This window comes from Desmodus rotundus, chromosome 11, assembly GCF_022682495.2.
Source record: "Desmodus rotundus isolate HL8 chromosome 11, HLdesRot8A.1, whole genome shotgun sequence".
Classification (NCBI taxonomy): Eukaryota; Metazoa; Chordata; class Mammalia; order Chiroptera; family Phyllostomidae; genus Desmodus; species Desmodus rotundus.
The window spans coordinates 44,896,785-44,920,873 of NC_071397.1; the positions used below are offsets into that span (position 1 = coordinate 44,896,785).

Sequence of the window (24,089 nt, forward strand, 5' to 3'; positions counted from 1 at the left end):
TGAGTAAGTTTTGGAGGATGACAAGGATTTGAATACTGACTCATATTTAATAGCTATGGAATTTTTAGGCAAGTTACTGCACCACATTAAACTAGGTTACTTATTTCAACTGAACATAGCCAATACCTACTTTACAGGCTTATTGTGATGAATTGAAATAACAAATAAAAACTGCTTAGGAAAAAGCCTGAAAAAATATTAAATACTTTGTTAGTATCCTTCTCCTTTTTTCTTATAGAACTAAAAATATCATATTTAAACAACATTCTATTTGAATTTGAATTTGCTACCACACAATAAATTTTATTACTAAATACAATTTGTTAAATTCATCATCTCTAGAACATATAAATTAGTAGAGGAAATAAAACAGCTTTGTAAACAACCAGAAGCTGTTCTAAAATAGCTGCTAAGAATAGGATAATTCTCATCACTGCCTTTAAAAATACAGATGATGAGAGGGGCAGAGAAAACGAATCCTTATGGTAGTTCTTTTTCTCAGGAGAATATTTCTGTTTATAAATATAAATAACTTTTTATGTTATGACATGAGGTTGATTCTTCATAAGACATAATTTCTTTTTTTTTTAATTTTTGTTATTCAATTACAGTTATATGCCTTTTCTCCCCACCCCTCCACCCCACCCCAGCTGAACCCACCTCCCTCCCCCACCTCCACCCTCCCCCTTGATTTTGTCCATGTGTCCTTTATAGTAGTTCCTGTAATCCCCTCTTCCCACTGTCCCCACCCCACTCCCCCCTGGCTATTATTAGATTGTTCTTAACTTCAATGTCTCTGGTTATATTTTGTTTGCTTTTTTCTTCTATTGATTATGTTCCAGTTAAAGGTGAGATCATATGGTATTTGTCCCTCACTTCCTGGCTTATTTCACTTAGCATAATGCTCTCCAGTTTCATCCATGCTGCTGCAAAGGGTAAAGGCTCCCTCTTCCTCTCTGCTGAGTACAATTCCATTGTGCTAATGTACCATAGTTTTTGATCCACTCATTTGCTGATGGGCACTTAGGTTGCTTCCAGCACTTGGCTATTGTAAATTGTGCTGCTATGAACATTGGGGTGCGTAGGTTCTTCTGGATTGGTGTTTCAGGGCTCTCAGGGTATAATCCCAGCAGTGGAATTGCTGAGTCAAAGGGCAGTTCCATTTTTAGTTTTCTGAGGAAATTCCATACTGTTTTCCACAGTGGCCTCACCAGTCTGCATTCCCACCAGCAGTGCACTAGGGTTCCCTTTTTTCCGCATCCTCTCCAACATTTGTTTGTGGATTTGTTTATGTTGGCCACTCTGACTGGTGTGAGATGGTACCTCATTGTGGTTTTAATTTGCATGTCTCTGATGGCTAGTGATGCTGAGCATCTTTTCATATGTCTCTGGGCCCTCTGTATGTCTTCCTTGGAGAAGTGGAGAAGACATAATTTCAATGTGTAGTCATTGCAACTTATACCAAACATGGTGAGAAATTTGGTAACAAATAACTATTACAATCTCAGAATTGTAATAATCTGTTATAACAGCAAAACTTTGAAAAGGATAGCCTTATTTACTGAAATGAAATAAACCTACAGTATTTAGGAAGTTAATCAAAACAGCTTTCATTTTCTTTACAAATAAAGTGGTTCATATAAATAATAAGCTAAAAAATTGGTCAAATTATGAATATTTTGGTAGCAAATACAACTCACTACACACACACACATACACACACACACCCGTATCCCAGTGTATTCAGAAGTTGAGACAAAAACATTTCTGGAAATAAAACATTATCACAGAACACTGCAGTAATAATTGTTGCAGGTAGGATCTACTGATGGAAGCTAAAACTAATGGGTGAAAGTTTGAAAAGAAATAAGATATTTGGATAGACTGAAAGCATCTCCTCCAAGAATTTATTAATTGCAAAAAGGAAATCACCAACTTTACAGAGGAGAAATCCAGCAGACACTACCCTAGCCAAGTGATCAAGGAATATCACCAGTACTGAGACATGTGTATCATATATTCTCTGATATGGAGCACTGAGAGCACATCTCTTCTGTGGTATTCTTGAAAAAAAATGCATAACTTTAATCTAATCATTAGAAAATACCAGTCAAACCTAAATTTAGGTACTGTATTGGGTATCCCCAAGACCACCCTCATGCTCATTCACTACGAGGATTTGCAGAACTCAGAAGTTGTTATACTCATGGCTATGGTATATTCTAGCAAAAGGATACAGAGTAAAATCAGCAACGGGGAAAGACTCAGGGAGCAAAGCCCAGAGAAAACCAGGCACAAGCTGAGTGAATGGCTTAGGGAACCTCTGTGCTATTTTTGTACATTTTCTATAAGTCTAAAATTATTTCAAACTAAAAAGCTAAAAATATTTTCCTGACTTAGAATCTCAATTTCATAGATTTAAAAGAATATCTTGTTATGGAAAATTTCAAACATATTCAAAGATACAAAAAAAGAAATACAAACAATGAACTGTCATGTAAACCTGGCTGCAACAAACACCAACTCATGGTGAATTTGCTTCATTTATTATCCCCACACGCTCACTCACACCTCCAAATTCTTTTTTTTTAAATCCCAGACATAATACCATTTTATCCATATATATTTCAGTATGTATTTCTATAACACTCTTGTTTTTTAAACATAACTACAATACCCTTATCCCATCTAAAAAAAAAAAGGGGGCAATCATTCCATCATTTAATATCTAGTCTGTGTTCAAATTTTTCCTATTGTCTAATTTTTTTAACAGTTAGAAGCAGGAACCAAAGAAAGCCCATACATTTCAACTGTTTAATAAATCACTGAGGCCTCTTTTGTTTCTCATTCTCTCCCTTGCCTCTGCCATTTTACTTTTAAAGAAACCAAGCTGTCTCCATTTCCTCCTACCACTCCCCCCAACCCCAGGCATCCCTAACTGTACTCGAACAACTACAAAAAAAAGTGGGAGAAAAAAAGAGAAACCAACCTGATTATGATCCTACTGTCCAGAATTTGTTTTTTGTAATACCACATTCTCCTCAATTCTATTATATTTCTTAAAAACAAGTAGTTAGACCGGATACTTAAAAAGGTTCATGTAAGTTTATTTATTTATTTTGGCATGCTATATCATAGATAGTCTTGGACTTCTACCAGGAAGTACGTAATACCTGGTAATCTCCCTTTCTGGGATGTGAATATCATTGGGGATCACTGCCTAGATCTGTTGACTAGTGAGCATTTAAAATGTGGCTAATCCAAATTGAGATGTGCTATATGTATAAAACACACACCAAATTTCAAAGACTTAGTGCAAAAAATATATAAATGATCTTGTTAATATTCTGTATTAATTACATGTTAAAATATCAGTATTTTAGATATATTGGGTTACATAAAAACATACTATTGAAATTCATTTCTTCTATTTTTTATTGTGATTAGAAAAATTTAAATTATATATATGACTCACATTATATTTCTATCGTACAGTGCTGGCCTAAATACATTAGGAGTTGCAAAAATGGTGATAATCAATCATTCTTTCTTCACTACTTGGCTGAAAATATCTTTGATAAAGAGAAACCTATTCCTCACTATTTGCTTACCTGAGGTATAATCAGTATAGGAAAGGCAGAAGAAGAGGTTTGATTCTTTCCCTTTATCAGTTTTCAAAAATAATCACTTGGTCTCCCTACATGCTCTAAATATAACTGTGTGCCATTTATTACTTGTAATTGTGGTAATTATCAATTTATGGCCTCCTAGCTCCAAATGCACCATGCTTGTTCTGCTTTGTCATACAGGATCAGGACCCTGTAACATTTCCCCTTTGCCAGCTGGTGAAACGTCAGGCTTTGTCAATATACAGCAGTGAAGGCACACCACAAGACCAGAGCATAGGTTCTGGTATGCTCGTTTCCTATGGTGCAGTTGCCAGCTAAACACTGTGTGGGAAACTTTCACCTCAGTGGCTCAAGCAGACCAGCTGTAGTCTACTGACATTCTCTGGCAAGTTTCTCTACCATCAGAAAGAGGCCTCCCACAGACGGACTCTGGATTTCCAGAGTTCTGCAGCAAATTTCTTCATCCCCTTTCTGCTTCCTGTGGTCCAGCTGTGACATACTGCTATCTCCTCACCCAGTTTTTAGATATAAGCCAGTCCCCAATCCCAAAGACCCTTGATGGAAAGGAAGGCAAGGTCCCCTTTAAGAAAAGACCCCACAGTGTTGCCACAACTATAAATTTTCTACCAAATCTTCCCCCACAGGAGCCTGTTACTTTTTCATAGATCAACTGTGCGAGACAGAAAAATAACTATCCAGCCCTTTCTGAAATTATTACATACTGACTCTGGGGAACTGACACTAATTCTGGGAGACACAAAACACAACTACTGCCCACGAGTCAGTGAGGACTTAACGAGGTTAAGTGACAGGTGATGTCTTTGCACAAGTTTGACTCTGTGAATGGCTGCAAAAGCACTGCAAGTATTAATTGTGAGGTTATGACCAAATTTCAGTGAGGAAGTGAATTTGCAACTCCAGACTCTGCAAATAATAGGAATCAACTGCATAGAGTGAATCATAAAATTTAGAGCAGAAAGTTACTTTAGACATCATCTTTCCTATGTCCTCATTTTTCAGATGATAAAAGTAAGGGGTGGAACAGTTGCATGTACAGGCAAGGCCAGAACCTACTTCATAAAGGTCTTCACACACGCCCCGCCCCCCAAAAAGGAACTTCACAGAGAATGAAGAGTATCAGGATAGGTTGATTTCTCTAAAGTAAATTACAGCCTTAGTAAATTATCATAACCATGGAAGCCTTCATTATGTGGCTAGTCTTACTTTCCACCATCCCCCTTTCTTTGCATACTAGAAGGACTACTGTCCCCTCTGATCAAATAAGGAAATACAGTACTTTCTTAGTTCTACCCAGTAACCAGTAATAGCCAGCATCAGATTAAAGAACTCTGCATCTTTCTAGTAACCTACATTCTTAGGGAGTGGGTAGCACACAGGAAAGAGAATGTGTCAGGGGAGACACAGGTGAATATAGTGGAGAACACTTTTCCTTCTCTTCAGAGGAGATCCACAGTTGTATATATATCCAAGAGGACAAAAATCCATGAAAAACCACTTTAACCTACTGTTTGGAGTAGGTGGCCCAGCAGAAAGTCTAGGAATTGGCCTCCCATGAATCTTTAGCTTGACCTTGCCAAATTTAAGACAGGGGATTATAACTAGTAAACTTAAGTACAGGTTCTGGTGCCGGGTTCAAAATACTGTATTATTAAAAAATTGAGCAGCTAAACATCAAAAATGAATAATAACCTTTATTTTTTAATATCCATTTGAATTGACTATATAAAGAAAAATGGAAATAGCCAAGCCCATAAGGTAGGGAAAAAAAGAGAAAGAATTACCTTGATAGACCAATGTCTGATTAACTGGTACCCAAAGTGATAGGTGATTGTAATTCATTTAAAAAGAGCAAATTTAGTAAATTGAAAGGAATCTAGTAAATGTTTATGATTTTCTAAGAAAAGACCCTGCAGGTATATTAGGTTCCCAAGGCTTCTATAACAAAATTTGTACCCCAAACTGGGTGGCTTAAAACAATGGACATTTATGTCTCACAGGTCTGAAGGCTAGAAGTCTGAAATCAAGATGTTGACGGGCCCATGCTCCCTCTGAAACCCATACAGAGAATCCTTTCTTCCTTATTCCAAGCTTCTGCTGGTGTGCCACCAATCCTTGGCCTTCACTGGCTTATAGTTGCAGCACTTCAATCTTTGCCTCTATCATCCATAGCATTCTCTCCTCATGCATCTCTGTATCTCTTTTCCTCTCCCTATATCTCCTTTTATGACGCCAGTCATATTGGACCAAGGGCTCACCCTACTCCAGTAGGATCTCATCAAAACTTATACATTAATTACATATACAAAGATCCTTATTTCCTTCTAAACAGGGTCACAAGCACAGGTACCAGAGCATTCAACATACCGTTTAGAGGGACAAAATTCAACCAACTGCACTAGGCAAACAGTAACTAAGAAGGAAGGAAGGGAAGCTGGCAGACTTCGAATAATGTCTACTAATGTCAAACAATGTACTAGGTGAGAACAAGGGTAGCACAGTAAAACCAGTTAGAGAGTACTGGAGTAGCCCAGGTAATAAAATGCTAGTTTGAACCAAGACTGGACACATGGAACAGAATAACAGCTGTCAGAGGGGAAGGGGGCAGAAGGGGACTGAGTGAAAGAAGGTGAAGGGATCAGCCAAAGAACATACATGCATGACCCATATACACAGACAACAGTGTGGTGATGGCCAGAGGTAAGAGGGGGGCAGTGGCTGGGTAAAGGCAGGCAAACAAAAGTTGGGAAAATAGGGACGTCTGTAATAGTGTCAACAATAAAAATAAAGGAAAAAATCGTGTCTATGGAACAGAGGAATGTCAATAGATTTAAATAATATCTAGGAAGTAAAACTGTCAGAACTTCATTGAATAACCAGATAAGGGAGACAAAGATGACTTAGTAGGTTTCTGGCTTATGAAATGGATTGGAATATTTTGGCAACTTGACCAGAGTTATTTTCTAAGATAATATCAATTCTTTTTATAATCTTCACTAACTTTACAAGATTAGTCCTAATTATTTACTCCGGCTTTATTCTTGGTACTCTTTACACTCGACCTATCACAGTCTGGTCCTGACCCACTTTATTCAAGGCTCCAGTTCTATAAACTCTAGTTATTCAATAAATATTCTATGTGGGGAAAAATAACAACTGAATGAATGAATGAATAAATATTCCATGTGATTTCCTAACTTGTTTCTGAATATATTTTGTCTTCAATGCCAAACTTATATATTTACAAAGTTCTACTCAAATAAACCATCTTCTCTGGAAGCTTCTTTGTGCCATTACTGACAATTGAAATATTTTTATATGTAGTAAGATTGTCTGGGCTCCTGGAGCACTTTATTCACACTGATAGCACAACATATGTCACACTGGTGTTTATATCTATCTTCCCACTCAGCTACTCATATCTTCAGAATAGGGCTTATCCATCTTTTTATTCTCAGTACCCACCATCATAGTTTGCACTTAATGGTTTTCAATAAATGCTTACTGAATAGTGATTAATCAGTTATAACTAGCACTGCTACTTACTATGCTGAAAATCTAAAAGTAAATGGAAGACAAGTAAGATGGTGATTGTTGTTATAAATTACATTCTAAAAAAATGAATAAAGGTCTTTGTTTCTTAGTAATGAATTTGTGTAATTTACAGTTAATTTATTCTAAAATCCCTTGAGACTATGTAATATGGCCTATACCTTCTAGAATAAACCCATATTTAAATGCCCAAGCAATTCTTAAATCTAAATAACACATATTCCAACTCTACCTATAAAAATTATATTACCCAAAAGAGGTAAATTTGATGATATTTGAAGAACTCATATAATTGTATAATGGTCAGTAAAAATATTCTTGATACTTACGTGTTAACTTATATATAACTTGGTCAATTTTCAAATAATTAAATGAAAATAAAATGTACTTTTTAAAAAAGCTACATAACCTAAACTTCCTTTGATGACTAAAAACATGTGTCTGATACCTACAATGGCTTCTGTTTATCAACATAAATACAAAGGATCTTTGAGCTGTAGATATAGAAAACTTCCATTTTATAGCGGTTTCTAACTAAAAGAACATAAGGTGGTACTTTACTATAAATACAATTGTTAAATCTGTAGTGTTTACCTTGGACAATGCTGGTATAGTATATAGGCATTTAAAAAATCTGAAGCTTAAATTGCTATTACACAGTGATAGGCATTTCCTACAATTAGTGTAATATTTTTAAAACAAAGGTCCTAAGTAACAGGTGCCAATATAATAAAATCAGGTATTAAAATCAACCACTAGCACTGCCACCATTTGAGCTTTACAAAAAATCTTGGATCATAACTGTTCTTACTGCCTCATCATTCAACATTTGGAAGTTCAGTTTGCTCAGATAGTTTTCTGATGTACACAAAGAAATGAGCTTCTTCCATACCCTCCCCCTATTTTCTCCCCCCTGAGATTCAATGCTTAATATGAGTTCCATTTTCCAGAGATAAAAGGACTGCATTAACAACGATGTGCTCTAGCTTTCTTTTGACAATAAATTACCATATTTATATTTTGAAGCTGTCATATGCTAGAGGATATTAAATATCCTCTTGTCATAATTAACTCTTTAAACCCAATTAAATGGCTTGGTTCAAAACAGACTGTGAAAATTAAAAGAATATAGTTTTATTAGTAATTATTTTGCAATTATTTTCATGATCAGAGTTATTTAATTTATTCCATAATTGATTTTAGCTGAGAAATGCAGTGGCTCAAATCTTTCCTCCTTTTACCCTTAAGATATAAGCAAGAATGTGAGTATGCTCTGTTTAGCAATAATACATGATAACTTCCTAAGTACCTGAGGCCAAATCCTAATAATACACCAAACTGTAACAAATTGCTCATTTTTAAAATCCCATCCATAATTATATCAGATGTAAGCCACTGGACTACAACATACGGGTTTCATTTTACTAAGGCTTAGTAGTATTTTCATTTTAAATACAATTGTTTCTGCAGTAGACTAATGTAATACCACAAAAAATAACTCTCCTTTCTGTATACAACACAAACTTAGAAAGAGAAATACATTTTTTAGGGATAAATATATTTTTAGGGGAAGGGTCATCAAGGAACATGTATATAGGACCCATGGACAAAGACAATGTGGTGGGGGGGGCCGGGAGAGGGAAGGATTGAATATGGGAGGTGGGGGTGCCTAGAGCAGGAAGAGAGTAATGCCGTGGAAATGGGGACAACTGTAATTAAACAACAATAAAAAGAAATAAAGAAAAAAGAAAAAAAGAAAACTAAGAGTAAGGTAACCCACAAGTCAAAGAAGAGAAAAACAAGTCAAACTGACATTAGCTTTCTCATCTTTTAACACTGGGGCCAGAAGGCAATAAAAAAAGAGAGGAAACAACTGCACCTCAAGAATTCTACACTCGGGTAAGACATATAAACCTGGCAGGAAAAAGATATTTGTAGATATGCAAGAATTCAAAGTAATAACCTAGGTGGTTCCATCTGAGAAAAAATACTCAAGAAATGACTATCCAAAGAACAACTTGAACAAAAAAGTGAAAATGAAGGAAAGAAAATGAATCTTGCAATATGTAAATGCTGTTAAATTTAACTTAGATAATGGCAGACTAACTGGCAATGTACAATATAAGACGTCCTCAAAATAAAAGACACATCCAAGGGTATAAGAAAAATCTATACCCACAGCATTGTAAAAAAAAAAAAAAAAAAAGACTTAAGGATCTCTCCATCTACCCCTCAAGAAAGTCTATAGTCAAATACTGTTTCCTTAAATTACTCGGATTACTTCTCTCCCCACCACCTTCAATGTGATTCAAAGTAGGATTTTAACTAGTACTTAATCCATACACTATTCCCCAGAGATCTCTATCTACCAGACAACAAGCTTCTCAACACATAAACTTAAGAGAAATTGCAAATAAGGAAAAAATACTTTACAACAAATGACACAAGCAAAACGTTCTCATTGTAAACAGTAATTTTAAATAAATAAATATAAAAATTAAACTCCAAAGAACTAAATGATGAAATGAAGGTGACATCAATTTGTCTTCAGTAAATTAACCAGTGAAAGAAAGTAATTTGACTCCAGTGAGGTCATAAGCAGATGTTTTGAAACCACATGCTCCTCTCCTAGTAGTTATTCAAAGTAGGTGCTTGGTATTTATTTTTGGTAGAACTGGGAAAATTTTTCTGCAGGGAGTAGGGAGGTTGAAAGGAAAGAGTTATCAGGAATTACTAATCTGATAACCAGGGCAGAGGAAGTGAGACGTCAGCTATAGGTTTTCCTTTTCTCTCCCAACCCACACTGGAAATAAAGCATAATCAAGAATTTGATATAATACCCATTCAAAAGATGAAAACCCAAGGAACCAATTATCTTAAAATATGTTTGGATAATAAGAATATTTTCAAATAAGATAACCAAGGCAGTTACCATGGGCCACTTACTAAAAGATGAAAATAACCACAGGTATACCCCCAAAGTAGGACCAGCTATATGCCAACAAGCCCAGTCATTAAGTGTACTACATGATAATACTGGTTATACTAGTGTTGTACCTCTAGTTGCACTTATTTAAAATAATTTTTAAATAAAAGAGTTAAGCATTTCATTCCAAAATAGACACAGAGAGAGAACAAAAGAAATAGGCACTGCTCAGTAAAGAAATAAGACTTTTTCCGCATATGGTTTATTACCTATGTTCTTGCTGACTCAAACTTTTCTTCTACAAGAACATTTTTTTCAACACTTTAAATGCTTTACCACTATAATTTCCATCTTAAAAATAATAACACCAGTTCAAATAAGCATGAGAAGTAGAATTCATCATTTTAACTTTTAAATAAATCTGAGCAAAAGAAAAAAACACTTTAGTCAGCAAAGTAAGAGGACTTTTTCATACATTCTCAATAGGAGGTAAAGTAAAATTATGTAGCCTATTCTATTTATTTCATCATGATTGCCAATAAGCTAGCTTTCTCAACTTTGAGTGCACAGACCTGAGCTGTTTAAGACTTAAGCCCCTTGATAGAAGGAAGAGGCCAAGTCCCCTTGAAGAAGGAGCTTGAAAAACTATCACAGGTATAAACAAGTATACAGTATAAAACTGCTGTTGGCAAACCACAGCCCACAGGCCATATCTGACCTGACACATGTTTCTGTAAGTAAAGTGTTATTGAAATACAGCCACACTCATTCAGTTACATATTGTCTATGTCCACTTTTGCACTACAATGGCAGAGTTGAGTAGTTCAGACAAACACTATATGGCTGGCAAACCCTACAATAATTACCATCTGGCCTTTTATGGCCAAAAATGTCCAGACCCTTGCTAAAAATCTCCCTCCAGTTGGACTTTAAAGGACCATCAGCACCTGCTAGAGTGGCTGTACACTGGAAAAAAAGGAATACTCAGACCAACCAGAGATTATCAGATACTAACTCTGAACAGACACTAATAGACAGGGACCCAAAATGCTATTGTGGTCTGTCAATTAGAGAGTTAAGGGTGATCAGATGATAAATGGGATTCTGGCTCGAGTTTAAAATTAAGTGGGACAGTATGTTCACAGGGATAACCTGTCATCACTTTCCAGTTCCTGAATGTGTAACTAGAAGAGAAATACATAGCATCTGGGAGAATTTTCACCTTAGCTCTCTGACCAATGGAGTAAGCATCATTTTGCTAGGAAAGACCGAATAAAAGCTCCTTGCTTGCTCTCCCTGCCAGGGATGTAAAGCAAAAATAATAATGCATCCCTATCTCTAATAGAGGTGCAGAGATTAGTGCTACCATCAAAGACTTAAATAGATGACAAGGTGATACTATTCATCACATATCCATTTAATTTTCCTGGTTAGCCTATACAGAAGGTGGGTGATCATGAAGAATGATTATGGATTATCACAAATTTAACCAGGTTGTGACACCAATTACAGCTGCTGTTCCAGATGTACTATCTTCAATGAAGCAAATCAACACGATCTCTGAACTCTATTATACAACTTCAAGATGGCAAATACTTTTATCTCTATACCAACGTGAGGTATCATCAGAAGATATTTGCCCGAACCAAAGGGTCACCAGTTCAATTCCTAGTCTAGGGCACATGCCTGGGTTGCAGGCCAGGTCCCCAGTAGGGGGCAGGCACATGAGAGGCAACCAGACATTGATGTTTCTCTCTCCCTTCCACTCTCTAAAAATAAAGTGAATGAATGAATGAATAAATAAATAAAAGAAGATATTTTTGCCTTTGCCTGGCATGATTAATTAAAGTATACTTCATGGCTGTATACCTGCACCAAGTTACAATCTCAATATCAACTCTCCCATTCTCTGCCACAGTATAATCCAGAGACAATGGCCATTTTTTCGTAGTAGTTAATACGTATTTAGTTTTATTATGTAATATGCAGTGATCTGAATGTTTTTATGCATTATCTCATTAAATTCCCACAAGTGGTAGGCACTTCTATTATCCACATTATACAGTTGAAGAAATAATTAACACCAAGGTTAAGTAATCTAAGTAGGGCAAAGCAGAGCTAGATCTAAAATCCAAATTGTAAAATTCCAGAGCCCTTTTGCTTAATAGGATCCACTAGTCTTGTGAATAAAAAAGCTATTTTGTTTGCACGTTTATCCATTTGTCAGTTGGTGGATATTTGGGTTGTTTCCAACTTGGGCTATTGTAAAAAAAATGTTACTAAGGAGAATCATGTACACATTTTTCTGTGGACATATGTTTTTATTTCCCTTAGGTACATACCTGAGAGCAGAATTGCTCAGTCATCTATAAGCCTATCTTCAACAACCTCTGAGGAACAGCCAGAGTGGCTGAAGTCTCCAATATCCTAACCACCACTTGTTATTATCTGTCTTTTTTCTTTTTTCAGAAACAGTGATCATTTTGACATTACACAGTCAAAACACTGATCCACAATGCTGATGACTTTGGACTCAGGCTTATTGGAAGTGATGAGGAGGAAGTACAAAGTTCTTTAGATATCTCAGCAAGACATATATTAAGGCAGAATATGAGAAATAAAATCCACACAAATTAAGGAATCCACTAATGAAGTAAGGATTCTAGGAGTCCAATGGCCTAAGACCTGTGAGATAACTTCTCCAAGGTGAAAGACAAGTTACTACATTTGCACTATTTACTACTTAAAAGGGGGGGAGGAGGCATAATGCCTGATAAGCATTAATAAGTTCAATAAGGCTCCGTAACAAGTCCAAGCTGTTGTGTAAGCTGTTCTACCAATTGAGCCTTGTAACCCAGTATATCAATTATCTGGAGCTTTGGGCAAGCTCCAACAAGAGAATCATATCACAAGTCTTCAGGGGGTTAGAGCAAAACCACGCAATTTCCTAAAGACCATTATTCTTTGAGAAACAGATCCTAGCCTGCTTGCTATAAGGCCTTGAAAAAGACCAAAGGCCTGATCCTAGGAAGCAAGTAACGATAAGATGACCTAAATTGCCCATGAGGAAATGGGTGTTATTTGAACCACTAAGCTTCCGTAGGAACAAACTATCAGTACTAGAAATGTTACCTAAGATATTGGGCTTGAGCAGGTCTAGAAAACATAGGCAGAGGTATGGTTTTCTTTCCTGGGGCACTGCCTCCTGCTCAATTTGTATCTAACCAGATGAATGAAGGAGAAAAAATTTAGATGTAACTTAAAGTTAGTTCCATGATGCCCTGGAACAAACTGGAACCAGACTGCTACACAATAATAGCCTGAAGACATCAGTGATGGAGAATTCTTCATATCAGTCAACCTTTGAGAAGTACAGTCTGGCCGGAGAGATGCCAGAAGTGCAAATCTACACTAATTGACAACAGTTTGGAAGACTGGTCAAGGACATGGAAAGCACAGGACTAGAAGATTCGTGACAATAGGTCTGGGGAAGGTATGTTGAGGAACCTCACAGAATGTGCACAGATGAAGAAGAAATAAGCATCCATCACAGAGAAGACTCAATAATCAGGTGGCCAAAATGAATCATTCTGAATGTCAATTCATTTTCTTTCCCCCACCATCTCAGAGTTTTTACTCAATGAGCCCTTGTGAAAAATGGCAATAGTGGCAAGCATAGAGGCTACGAGTGGGCTCAACTACATGGACTTCCCTCACCACAGTTGATCTGGCCACAGCTACCATCAAGTGCTCAACCTGACAACAGCGGAGACCAACACTGAAGCCCATGACATAGCCTCGTTCTCCAGAAGAACTAGCCAGCCACTGACCCACAGAGTGAGGCTCCTTATGCTAGTTTGATAGCGTATTACAGGTCACTATGCCAGATGCTTAGGTTCTAAGTACTTTTGTTATAGCATCTTTGCTGCAAGCATTTTTGCCTCAAACATTTTCACTGTGTAACTAGTTGGCCGTAAGACAATTTTTCTGTAAAAAAGACAAAAAAACTGATTGATGGTTTGCTAGTTTTTTGGGGGGGGGGCTGTTTGGTTTCATTTCTCCACTAATAAGTCAACTGCCTTCAGCAGACTTTAAGTGTACTTAAGCTGGTTGTCAGTTTGGTTTCATTTCTTCATTGATAGAGTGGTCAATGTAAATAGTTAAATAGTGGTGATCTTAAAATACTTACCATTTCTTCCAGATGATAACTTTTGCCCCAAGAGTCAGCTGATTTTTATTTTGAAAGAAACTACATTGAAAGGAGAAAAAGAGGCACCCAGGGGCCTCTTTTAGGGTGCAGTGTTGAAGCCACATTTCCTATAGAATGAAGACAAGTGCTTAGGCACAATCCACAAAATAAAACAATTTATTTGTATAGTATTGCAATGAATCTACACACATTTCAAATATCTTCAAATACTTTTTATTTTGCAATAAACTTTTACATTTTATTATTCATTTTTATGTCCCTCTTTTAATTGTGATTTTACCTTTTTATGGCAATATGGCTTCATGGCCAATTAGTTATGCAGCACAAATGCTTATAGCAAAGATGCTACAATGATAATACCAGGTAAGATTAATTACACTGCCTTCCATCATGGAGGGGGCAGCAATTTATCCTCACTGGGTCACATAATTATCCAGATAAAATTATTCCTTTTTTCTCTTCAATGCTATTAGCATCATCTTCTATGAGCATAAGGCATGACTTATTCATTAATATGGTCTGTCATTAAGATTTACTTCATAAAACAGCAAATGGGACAATGGGCTCATGGTCTTGAATTTCACTGGCCTTACCCCCCACCTAGAAGCAGCTGGCTTAACACAATAGTAGAATGGCCAAGTGAAAAGTCAATTACAACACCACACCTTAAAAGGATGGTGTTCTTACAGGATGTGGTACATGTTTTAAAGTCATGACCAAATATAAAGTATAGAGTCTCCCTTAGCCATGATATATGAGTCAAAAAATCATTCTCATTTCAGTATTATTCCTAATTATGTACTCACAGAATTTTTGTTTCCCACCCCTGCAGCTTTGGTTTGGGAATTTTGGTTTGCAAATGCACAGAGGTACACAAGAATGATCCAATGAACTAGAAATTGAAACTGCAAGTTGACCACTTTGTGTTCCTGATATAACTAAATCAAAAGGCAAAAAATAAGATTACTGGATGAAGTGACAGATTCCATGACCAAAGAAAAACCACTGGGTAGGACTATATCTAAACCCAGGGTGTTCTGTGAGGTGCCTCGTAGTATTTCCATGCCCAATAGTAAAAGTAAATGGAAAAGTATATAAACAAACAAAAAAAGGCAAGACCACTGAGGATCAGATCTATCAGAAATAAGGTTTTGTGTTATCCCACTAAGTAAAAAACCTCAAGTCCTGGCTGAGAACAAAGGAAAAACGAGGTGAAGTGTGGGGAACTGTTCCATGCATGGGAAATGTGGCTCAGCCCCCAGTCGGAAAAGCCAGTGGGGAGCGAGGCTGGCAGGCAGGACCCACGTCCATGGATAGGTTCTCCAGTGGGAAATCAGGCCTGCATTGTACCTAGACTGCTATGAGACTTGCTCTTGCTAAAACTCCCTCACCCTCGATTGAGGCAGCAAATGTTTACTGAGTATCTTTAACTTCCTAAAGTCTGTGCTAAACCACCCAAGTATGGAGTATGAGCAGTTTCCCCCTTGAGCTGTAACATCCTTCTCTTTGAAGTAATTAGCAGTGTTCTGTCCTTTGTTGTCCTTAGAAGGTAATCACCTATGGTGAACCTGTGCATTGTAAATGAGGACCATCCTCCATGTAATGTGCCCAGAAAAGAGTAAAAGCCTGTCAAGGGGGGGGGGAAGGGAAGGCTCTCTCTCTTGGGCTCTCTCTAGCCCTCTTGCCCTCTCTCACTTAGAGAGTGGCCATGCCATCCCTTTTTCTCCACAGGATTTCTGTAGTCCATGTGTATTTGTATATTGCAGCCACAACACCAGATCCTGCGGGCCAGGATCCGCATCAGTGAAGAGTGGAAAAAGAAAGCTTCAACCTTGGTCTCATGGCCAGTGTGAAGACAGCTAATGACTAACTTCACAATATAGTTATTAAGTAATAAATATTCAGAAAAATTGACTGAATTTAAGGAGTGATTAAATAGCCCAGAAAAAGATGTGTTTCCCAGAAATAGATAAATGATTAGTAGGACTTTGTAAGAAGTAGACTGTGCTAATATTAAGCTATTGTCTCTTGGCTTTGAACGTAAACTATGTTCCATTTTGTTAGGCTAGAAACCCTTTGGGATGTGTAGGGGATGGGGTTCGGGACTAAAAAACCACAGGATGAAAAAGGGACATATTCTTTCCTGTTTGCAGCAAAAGTCTCCTACCCTGGGGGTGACAACTGATTCCAACACTAACAGTTGGTTCCACTGAAGTTTTTTTCATAGTCACAGAAACAGCTTCATTGGGCCACCTTTGAAAAACCAACACCTGCTGGCCAGCACTCTCCCCTTCCTCCGGGTGTCCGAATACAGAGCCATAGTATCCATCCTCCAAGACCTTCAGGTAACACCACTAGCTGGCAGTATCTTCCTATGAGTTCTATAGGGCCTCCTGCAAGCTTCTAAATTTTAATAATTCACCCTGATTCCTTTGTTCCCCTGGTCCTTTGTGTAGTAGATGCTGCCTGCAGTTGTTATTAAAACTTCAACACTTACTCTGCCTTTTCAGTTTTTAATAACTGATAATAATTCTTCCTAGTAAATTAATTCTGTTAAAATAATTGCTGTGGTTTCCATTTTGACTTGACCCAAACTGATATATCTGTTAACATTACATAACTATGTGGGAATGTAAAATCAAACAACAAAGTTGGCTGCTATGTCTGACCTCAATTTCAAATCTCTACGAAAATCATGTATTACAACAGGCTGGACCCATTTGTAAAGGACACTATGCAGAGACAACAGAATGTTTTAGCAATTTTCCTAGACACACACATGAAGGCGTGCATACATATTACAAAAAACATAAACAGTAAAATAGTCTCTATTTTAAGTGATACTTCAGTAAAATCTTATACATACACCCTTTTGTATTTTCATTTGTATATAAATAAATGTATTTGAATGTATATTGGTATATGAATTCTCACATTTACGATTTCTGAGTGACTTTTATATACAAGCCACCATGCAAGCTACAAGGAATACAATTATGTAGAAGACAGATAAGATCTCTCCTTTCACAAAACTTGAAGCCTATTTTTTCAGGGTATATACTACCTTACTAACCACTAGAAGAGTTGTACCAATTTGCACTCCTACAAAACAGCTGGGGAGAGTGCCTATTTGCTCACACTCCAATCAAAAGAGACAATGTTGATATTTGCCAATGTGGGAGATCAAAAATTTTAAATTCCATTGCTGTCTTAGAACGTATTTTTTTATTAGAAGAAGCAAACATCTATATACTTTCACAGACAAGTGTGGCTTCTTCATTCACAGCACTTTTTCCCCACTTGATAATACAGGCTATATTTTTTAATGTATTTATTGATTTTGCTATTACAGTTGTCCCATTTCCCCCCCTTCACTCCATCCTGCCCACCCCCTCCCTCCCACATTCCCCCGCTATAGTTCATGTCCATGGGCCATACTTATAAGTTCTTTGGCTTCTACATTTCCTATACTATTCTTACCCTCCCCCTGTCTATCTTCTACCTGTCATTTATGCTACTTATTCTCTGTACCTTTCCCCCCTGTCTCACCCTCCCACTCCCCTGTTGATAAACCTCCATGTGATCTCCATTTCTGTGGTTCTGTTCCTGTTCTAGTTGTTGGCTTAGTTTGCTTTTGTTTTTGTTTTAGGTGTGGTTGTTGATAACTGTGAGTTTGCTGTCATTTTACTGTTCATATTTTTTATCTTCTTCTTCTTAGGTAACTCCCTTTAACATTTCATATAATAAGGGCTTGGTGATGATGAACTCCTTTAACTTGACCTTATCTGAGAAGCACTTTATCTGCCCTTCCATTATAAATGATAGCATTGCTGGATACAGTAATCTTGGATGTAGGTCCTTGCCTATCATGACTTTGAATACTTCTTTCCAGGCCCTTCTTGCCTATAAGGTCTCTTTAGAGAAATCAGCTGACAGTCTTATGGGAAGTCCTTTGTAGGTAACTGTGTCCTTTTCCCTTGCTGCTTCTAAGATTCTCTCCTTCTGCTGAATCTTAGGTAATGTAATTATGATGTGCCTTGGTGTGTTGTTCCTCCTTGGGTCCAGCTTCTTTGGGACTCTGAGCTTCCTGGACTTCCTGGAAGTCTATTTCCTTTGCCAGATTAGGAAAGCTCTCCTTCATTATTTGTTCAAATAAGTTTTCAATTTTTTGTTCTTCCTCTTCTCCTTCTGGCAACCCTATAATTCAGATGTTGGAACATTTCAAGATGTCCTGGAGGTTCCTAAGCCTCTCCTCATTTTTTTGAGTTCTTGTTTCTTCATTCTTGTCTGGTTGGATGTTTCTTTCTTCCTTCTGGTCCACACCGTTGATTTGAGTCCCAGTTTCCTTTGCATCACTATTGGTTCCCTGTATATTTTCCTTTGTTTCTCTTAGCATAGCCTTCATTTTTTCATCTAATTTTCAACCAAATTCAACCAATTCTGTGAGCATCCTGATTACCAGTGTTTGAACTGTGCATCTGATAGGTTGGCTATCTGTTTGCTGCTTAGCTGTATTATTTCTGGAGTTTTGATCTGTTCTTTCATTTGGGCCATTTTTTTTTTTTGTCTTGGCGCACCCGTTACATAAAGGGGTGGAGCCTTAGGTGTTCACCAGGGTGGGGTAATGCTGGTGGCTGCGCTGTGACGCTGTACATGGGGGAGGGGCCGAGAGGTAGCAATGGCGCTTGCTCCACTCTCTGCCGGATTTCAGTCACTCCCTCAGCTACCCACAATCAAACTGGGCCCCTCTGGTGCTGATTCCCGAGTGGGTGGGCTTGTGCATGCTCTAGGTCCCTGTGGGTCTCTCCAACAACCTCTCCTGTGAGGCTGGGAGTTTCTCCTGCTGCCGCCTCAACCCCCACGGGTGTTTTCAATCAGAGGTTTGAGGCTTTATTTCCCCGAGCTGGAACCCTGGGTTGCTCAGTCTGCTTCGCTCCCCTGCCTTTCCTCCCGGTTTATCTATGTGCGAATGTGGGGCCGCAGGGTCTGCTAGCTGTCACACTGCCTGTCCCGTTCGTTCCACAGTCTGCCACCTCTCTGGGTCCAGCCGCGTATCCGAGAGTCTCCTGGGCCCCAGCTGCCTGTCTCCACCCCTCCTACTGGTCTGGATGAATGTTTCTTCTTTATCTCCTTGGCTGTCAGACTTCCATGCGGTTCAATTTTCTTATAGGCTATATAATCTATGAAATAACCATACATTTTGTTGAGCTTAAATTAATAATCATAACCATCATGACAAAAATTATAGAATTCTATGCTGAGTTCTTTACATACATCATCTTTTTTTAATCCCTACAAGACCTCATAAAGTAGTATTTTTCCACTGAGCCCACTAGCTTGTGATTGTGAAGTCTCTAAAGGCAGAATCCATATTTACTTAATTCACTCCTACAAAACGAATTGATCAGGTAAGCATAATTACTGTGGATGTTTCATAGATGAGAAAGCTTAGAAAGATGAAGTAGTGGAGCTAAGATTCGGTCTGTGTGATCTTGGCCAACAACCCATGTTCTTAACTGCTATACATATTGCCAAGGTGATTTTAAGGCACTTTTCACAAAAAATCTACAAATAAAACTTTTTTGCTATATTCTTTGTTATATTCTTGCTATGACTATATGTATATATGGAAGACATATACATTTTAAAAGGTAAAAATTAATAGGGATTGAAATCAAACAGGAAATGATTCACACAGAAAATTGAAGTTACACAGTTCAGTAAACAACAGAACTGTAGGAGTGACAGAAAGGGAATACAGACTTTTAAATCTAAGCTAAAACAATAAAAATAATAGCAAATATAGCTTACCAAGTACCATTTGTTCTAAATCATCTTACATGTATTAGCTCATTTAATCCTCCCAAAAGACTGATGAGGTCAATTTATCGATGGGTCATTTGAGGCACAGAAAAAAGAAATGTGCTCAAGGTCACACAGCTAAAAAGGAGGTTTAAACCCAGGTAGCCTGGCTCTAGAATCTGTGCTTTAAACTACTGTGTTACACAAACTATACGTTTATACTGATCGTTGTAAGTCACTGACATTATATTCAAGGTTTTGCCCTTTACAGACCACAGACTACCTTGCTAATCCTGGCATTTGACAATGACCACAGCTGTTGGTTGTAGGTTAATATAAACATAGTATTTTTAAAACAATGTATAGCTCTCAGATGAAAGTCTACATTGTATGTCTAAAAAACTCAACACAATGTACATAAATTGTTCAGATACACAAAAGTTACTTGATAACAAATTGATAAAACAAATGTTATTATACCTCACATTTTCTGAAATGATACTAAAAGGAGTGAAAAGAGCAAAGTTTAGTTTTAATTGCCATCAACAGGGCATTTAACACAATAAATTCTTCTATCTATATTAAATTTTAATCTAAGTAGAATTGATATTACAACCACTTTATTATATCAACTGAATGAGACTCAAAACCATACTCTGGAGGTCGAAAAGACATCACTAAAAAAGAATCACTGCAGCCATTTTCAAAGATTAGCATTTACATTATACCTTTCAAGAATTTCCACTCTTCTAACCTTTGCAGAAATACTTGGAAGTATAGTCAAGAAAAAAAATAAGCTTGTTTGTTGGCATTTTAATATCTTATTCCCACTTCATGGGTCACATGCTGTGATTCTAATCATTCAGAGACATGGCTACTCTCTTTCCCAACTATCACAGGCATATTGCTTACCATGCTTCCTAACACACTGCACCTAACATAACCATGAGATATAAACCCATTAGGTGAAAACTGCTATAATAAATAACATTCTTTACATTAAAAAACACATTACTCTGGCTAACTGAATAATTCATGTTCTAGTAATAGTTAGAATGTTATATTTCATATTAAATACCCTATTTTTGAAAACTGACATTCATGTTACATAAATAAATTATGTACCTACACCAGTATAACTTGCATATTCTTAGCAGAAAATCACCTTAAATGGTGACATTTTGGTATGTTTTAAAGCTTCACTAGAATCAAAAGTAATTCAGGTTTTTGTAAAAAGAAATTAAATAGGTAAATTTTTTAAGGAACAAAATATACTTAAAAACATACTAAGAATAAAACCAAAACTAGGATGACAAACTAGCAAACTGAATTACATTTTGCTACACTTAATTGCAAATGGACAATTGCAGGGAAAAATATTAATATTACCATTTTTGCTACTTAGAAAAATGGGCTTTCTACATTTAGCTGCATGTAGCTCTTAAGAATTGCCAAGAATTATGACCAGTAAAAAACAAAACAAAATGATTTTTCAAAACTCAATGAAAGTAATCAATAAAAACACAGAAGGGTTTATACTATTTAACCAATAAATATTATAAATATAGAATTAGGCAAAACAGAAGATTTAGTAATGACACAAGTTAACAAATCTTACTTCATTTGAAGTCTTGTTTGAAAAAACTTATTATATTCATCTGTCTTCAAAAAAAAAAGATTCTGAAAATTCTTAAAAAAAAAAAAAAAACATGGGGCAGGCGGCCCCATCAGAATCAATCCCTCAGCCTCCACTATTGTAGAGGCAAGGTGGCCTTCCATAGGGCACTTAGGAGGGCATATCAAGCCTACACTCCACTGATGAATAGGTTCCACGGCACACTAGCAACCCAGAATATCTGTACTCCAGGTGGTTGTCAGGAAGAATAAACTTGAATTTACTACTTAAAATACCCAAAGATTTAAAATACAGTTTTGGAGCAGTTTCCAAAAAATATTTATTAATAATATTTAATTAATCATATTATTAACAGTATATTAGTATAATTACTATACCATTTCAGAAACTATTCATTGATGTTGATATTAATATCAATATGGATCTAAGGATTAAATAAGAAAAATAATATTTTTGGATAAGTATTGATAAATAATAAACTCAGGATCAGATGTTATGGGTTACCAATATTATTTATCTTATCTAAATGTTTTATATTACTTGATAGACTATATTTAAATATTTCTATGAATAGTCAAAAGTCTATCTATCCTTGTATTAAATTGGACCAATACAGAGCAAAATACCTAAATGCCATTTAGGGTCCCAGATAATTGTTCTGACAAAATCATATCTTGTTATTAAGTCACAAACTCTTATTTAAGGATATAAAATATTAAATGCTCTATTTTAGAAAAATGACACCTATATGACTTATTAAAATCCCTTTTTTACTTAAGATTCAACATACTGCATAGTATCCTTTACTTAAAAATGCATAGTTGCTTAAGAGACAATCTTCTGGAGTCTGGATTCATATAACCAACCACATATCCTTCATTCCATTTGCTACAAAAAAAGCAAAATCTGTGGTTTACCTTTGGCAAGTAAAAAGGATTTCATAGCAAGCATTCATTGGTAAAGTTTTTAATTTTTCTGCCAGTGTCATTTTATTTACTTTATGATTTCCTTGATTAAACATTTCTTATGTAAGATGCAATAAAATTTTATGGAACAAGGTAAAATAAAACAATAAAATCATTTTTAAAAGATTAACCAATAAGTGAAAAAATTAAAAATTAATGAACATTATGAAAAATCTTAATGAAATTCAACAACTAAAACTTTACCCTAATAAAGTATGGATAAATGTTTGCTATGCAAATGCAAACACAGTTTCCTCTAAAGTAAAAAAGGCTTATTTCAAAACATTTAATTATAACAATGATCATATCTTATTTATAATTCACTTGGCAAGATTACTTTCAAGTAAAATCTATTTTCACTTTTACAATTTAACGAAGTTCATTTTTTATATTAAAATAACTATTTTGAGACTAAATTAGTAAAGTTTAATAGATGCTACAAAAATATTAGCTGTAATAGGTCAGAGGAGAAATCTGTGAAAATGAGATAGATACATAGATATGTATATAAAAGGTATTTTCAAATTCAGTATTTCAATGCTTTTTGTTTAGTATATGTAAAATACCAAGTAAACAATGAAGACTTATACAAACTATTATTTCACGTTAGAATGGTGCAGGAACAAAGGTGCATACTTACCCTTCTCCTCCCATTCTTGTTATCTTCAGGCGAAAATCCACAGAATTCAGACTGGGAGGCTTCCATTTTAAAATATCATCACATCGACCAGGTTTATATTTCTACAGTGAATTAAAATGATGGTAGTTAATGAGAAGCTGAGAAGTTAACATTTGACTTATTAGATATAGTAGCAATTACTTTTTATTAAGCAAAATTACTATTCTTTTCTGAATATAATTTTTGTTATCTTCAAATGAGTAAAACTAGATATTACCTTCTTTTTGTCCAGAAAAAGAGTGAAACTTGTTATTCTTTCTAATTTCTCTATGACTTACAGTAAGTCTGATCATTTTTTTTTTAATTTTTGTTTTTTCATGTTTAACTTTACTGTGGGAATAATTTATAATAAGTTAACCAATGAAATTAGCAAAATGGATAAAATTATGTAACCATCACCAAAATATGATACACTGCTTTTCAATCACTCAAAACGTTTCCTCCTGACATTTACAGTCAACTCCCTACCAGCCAGCTACTCTCTGGCAATAGTGACCTAAGATGTGTCTTTTCTAGAATTCACAAGAAATTCTTATCAAAGTTTTGCGATTTACCTACGCTGGTGCATATACTGGTAGTTGGTTGTTTTTATTCCTGACTAGGATCCCATTTTATGTACATAACACAGACTGTTTTATGCATTTACACGTTGATGGATGTCTGGGTTGCTCC

At 36.2% G+C, this 24,089-nt stretch overlaps 1 protein-coding gene across 4 annotated transcripts in view; it reads right to left on the reverse strand.

Moving 5' to 3' along the window:
- Positions 1-24,089, reverse strand: part of RNGTT (RNA guanylyltransferase and 5'-phosphatase) — a 291,658-nt gene that overhangs the window by 97,470 nt on the left and 170,099 nt on the right. For all 4 annotated transcript variants that reach the window (XM_053913627.2, XM_053913626.2, XM_045188557.2 and 1 more), the window contains one exon: positions 23,379-23,479. In XM_053913627.2, the coding sequence (XP_053769602.1) occupies positions 23,379-23,479 (101 nt within the window). The remainder of the gene's footprint in view (positions 1-23,378; positions 23,480-24,089) is intronic.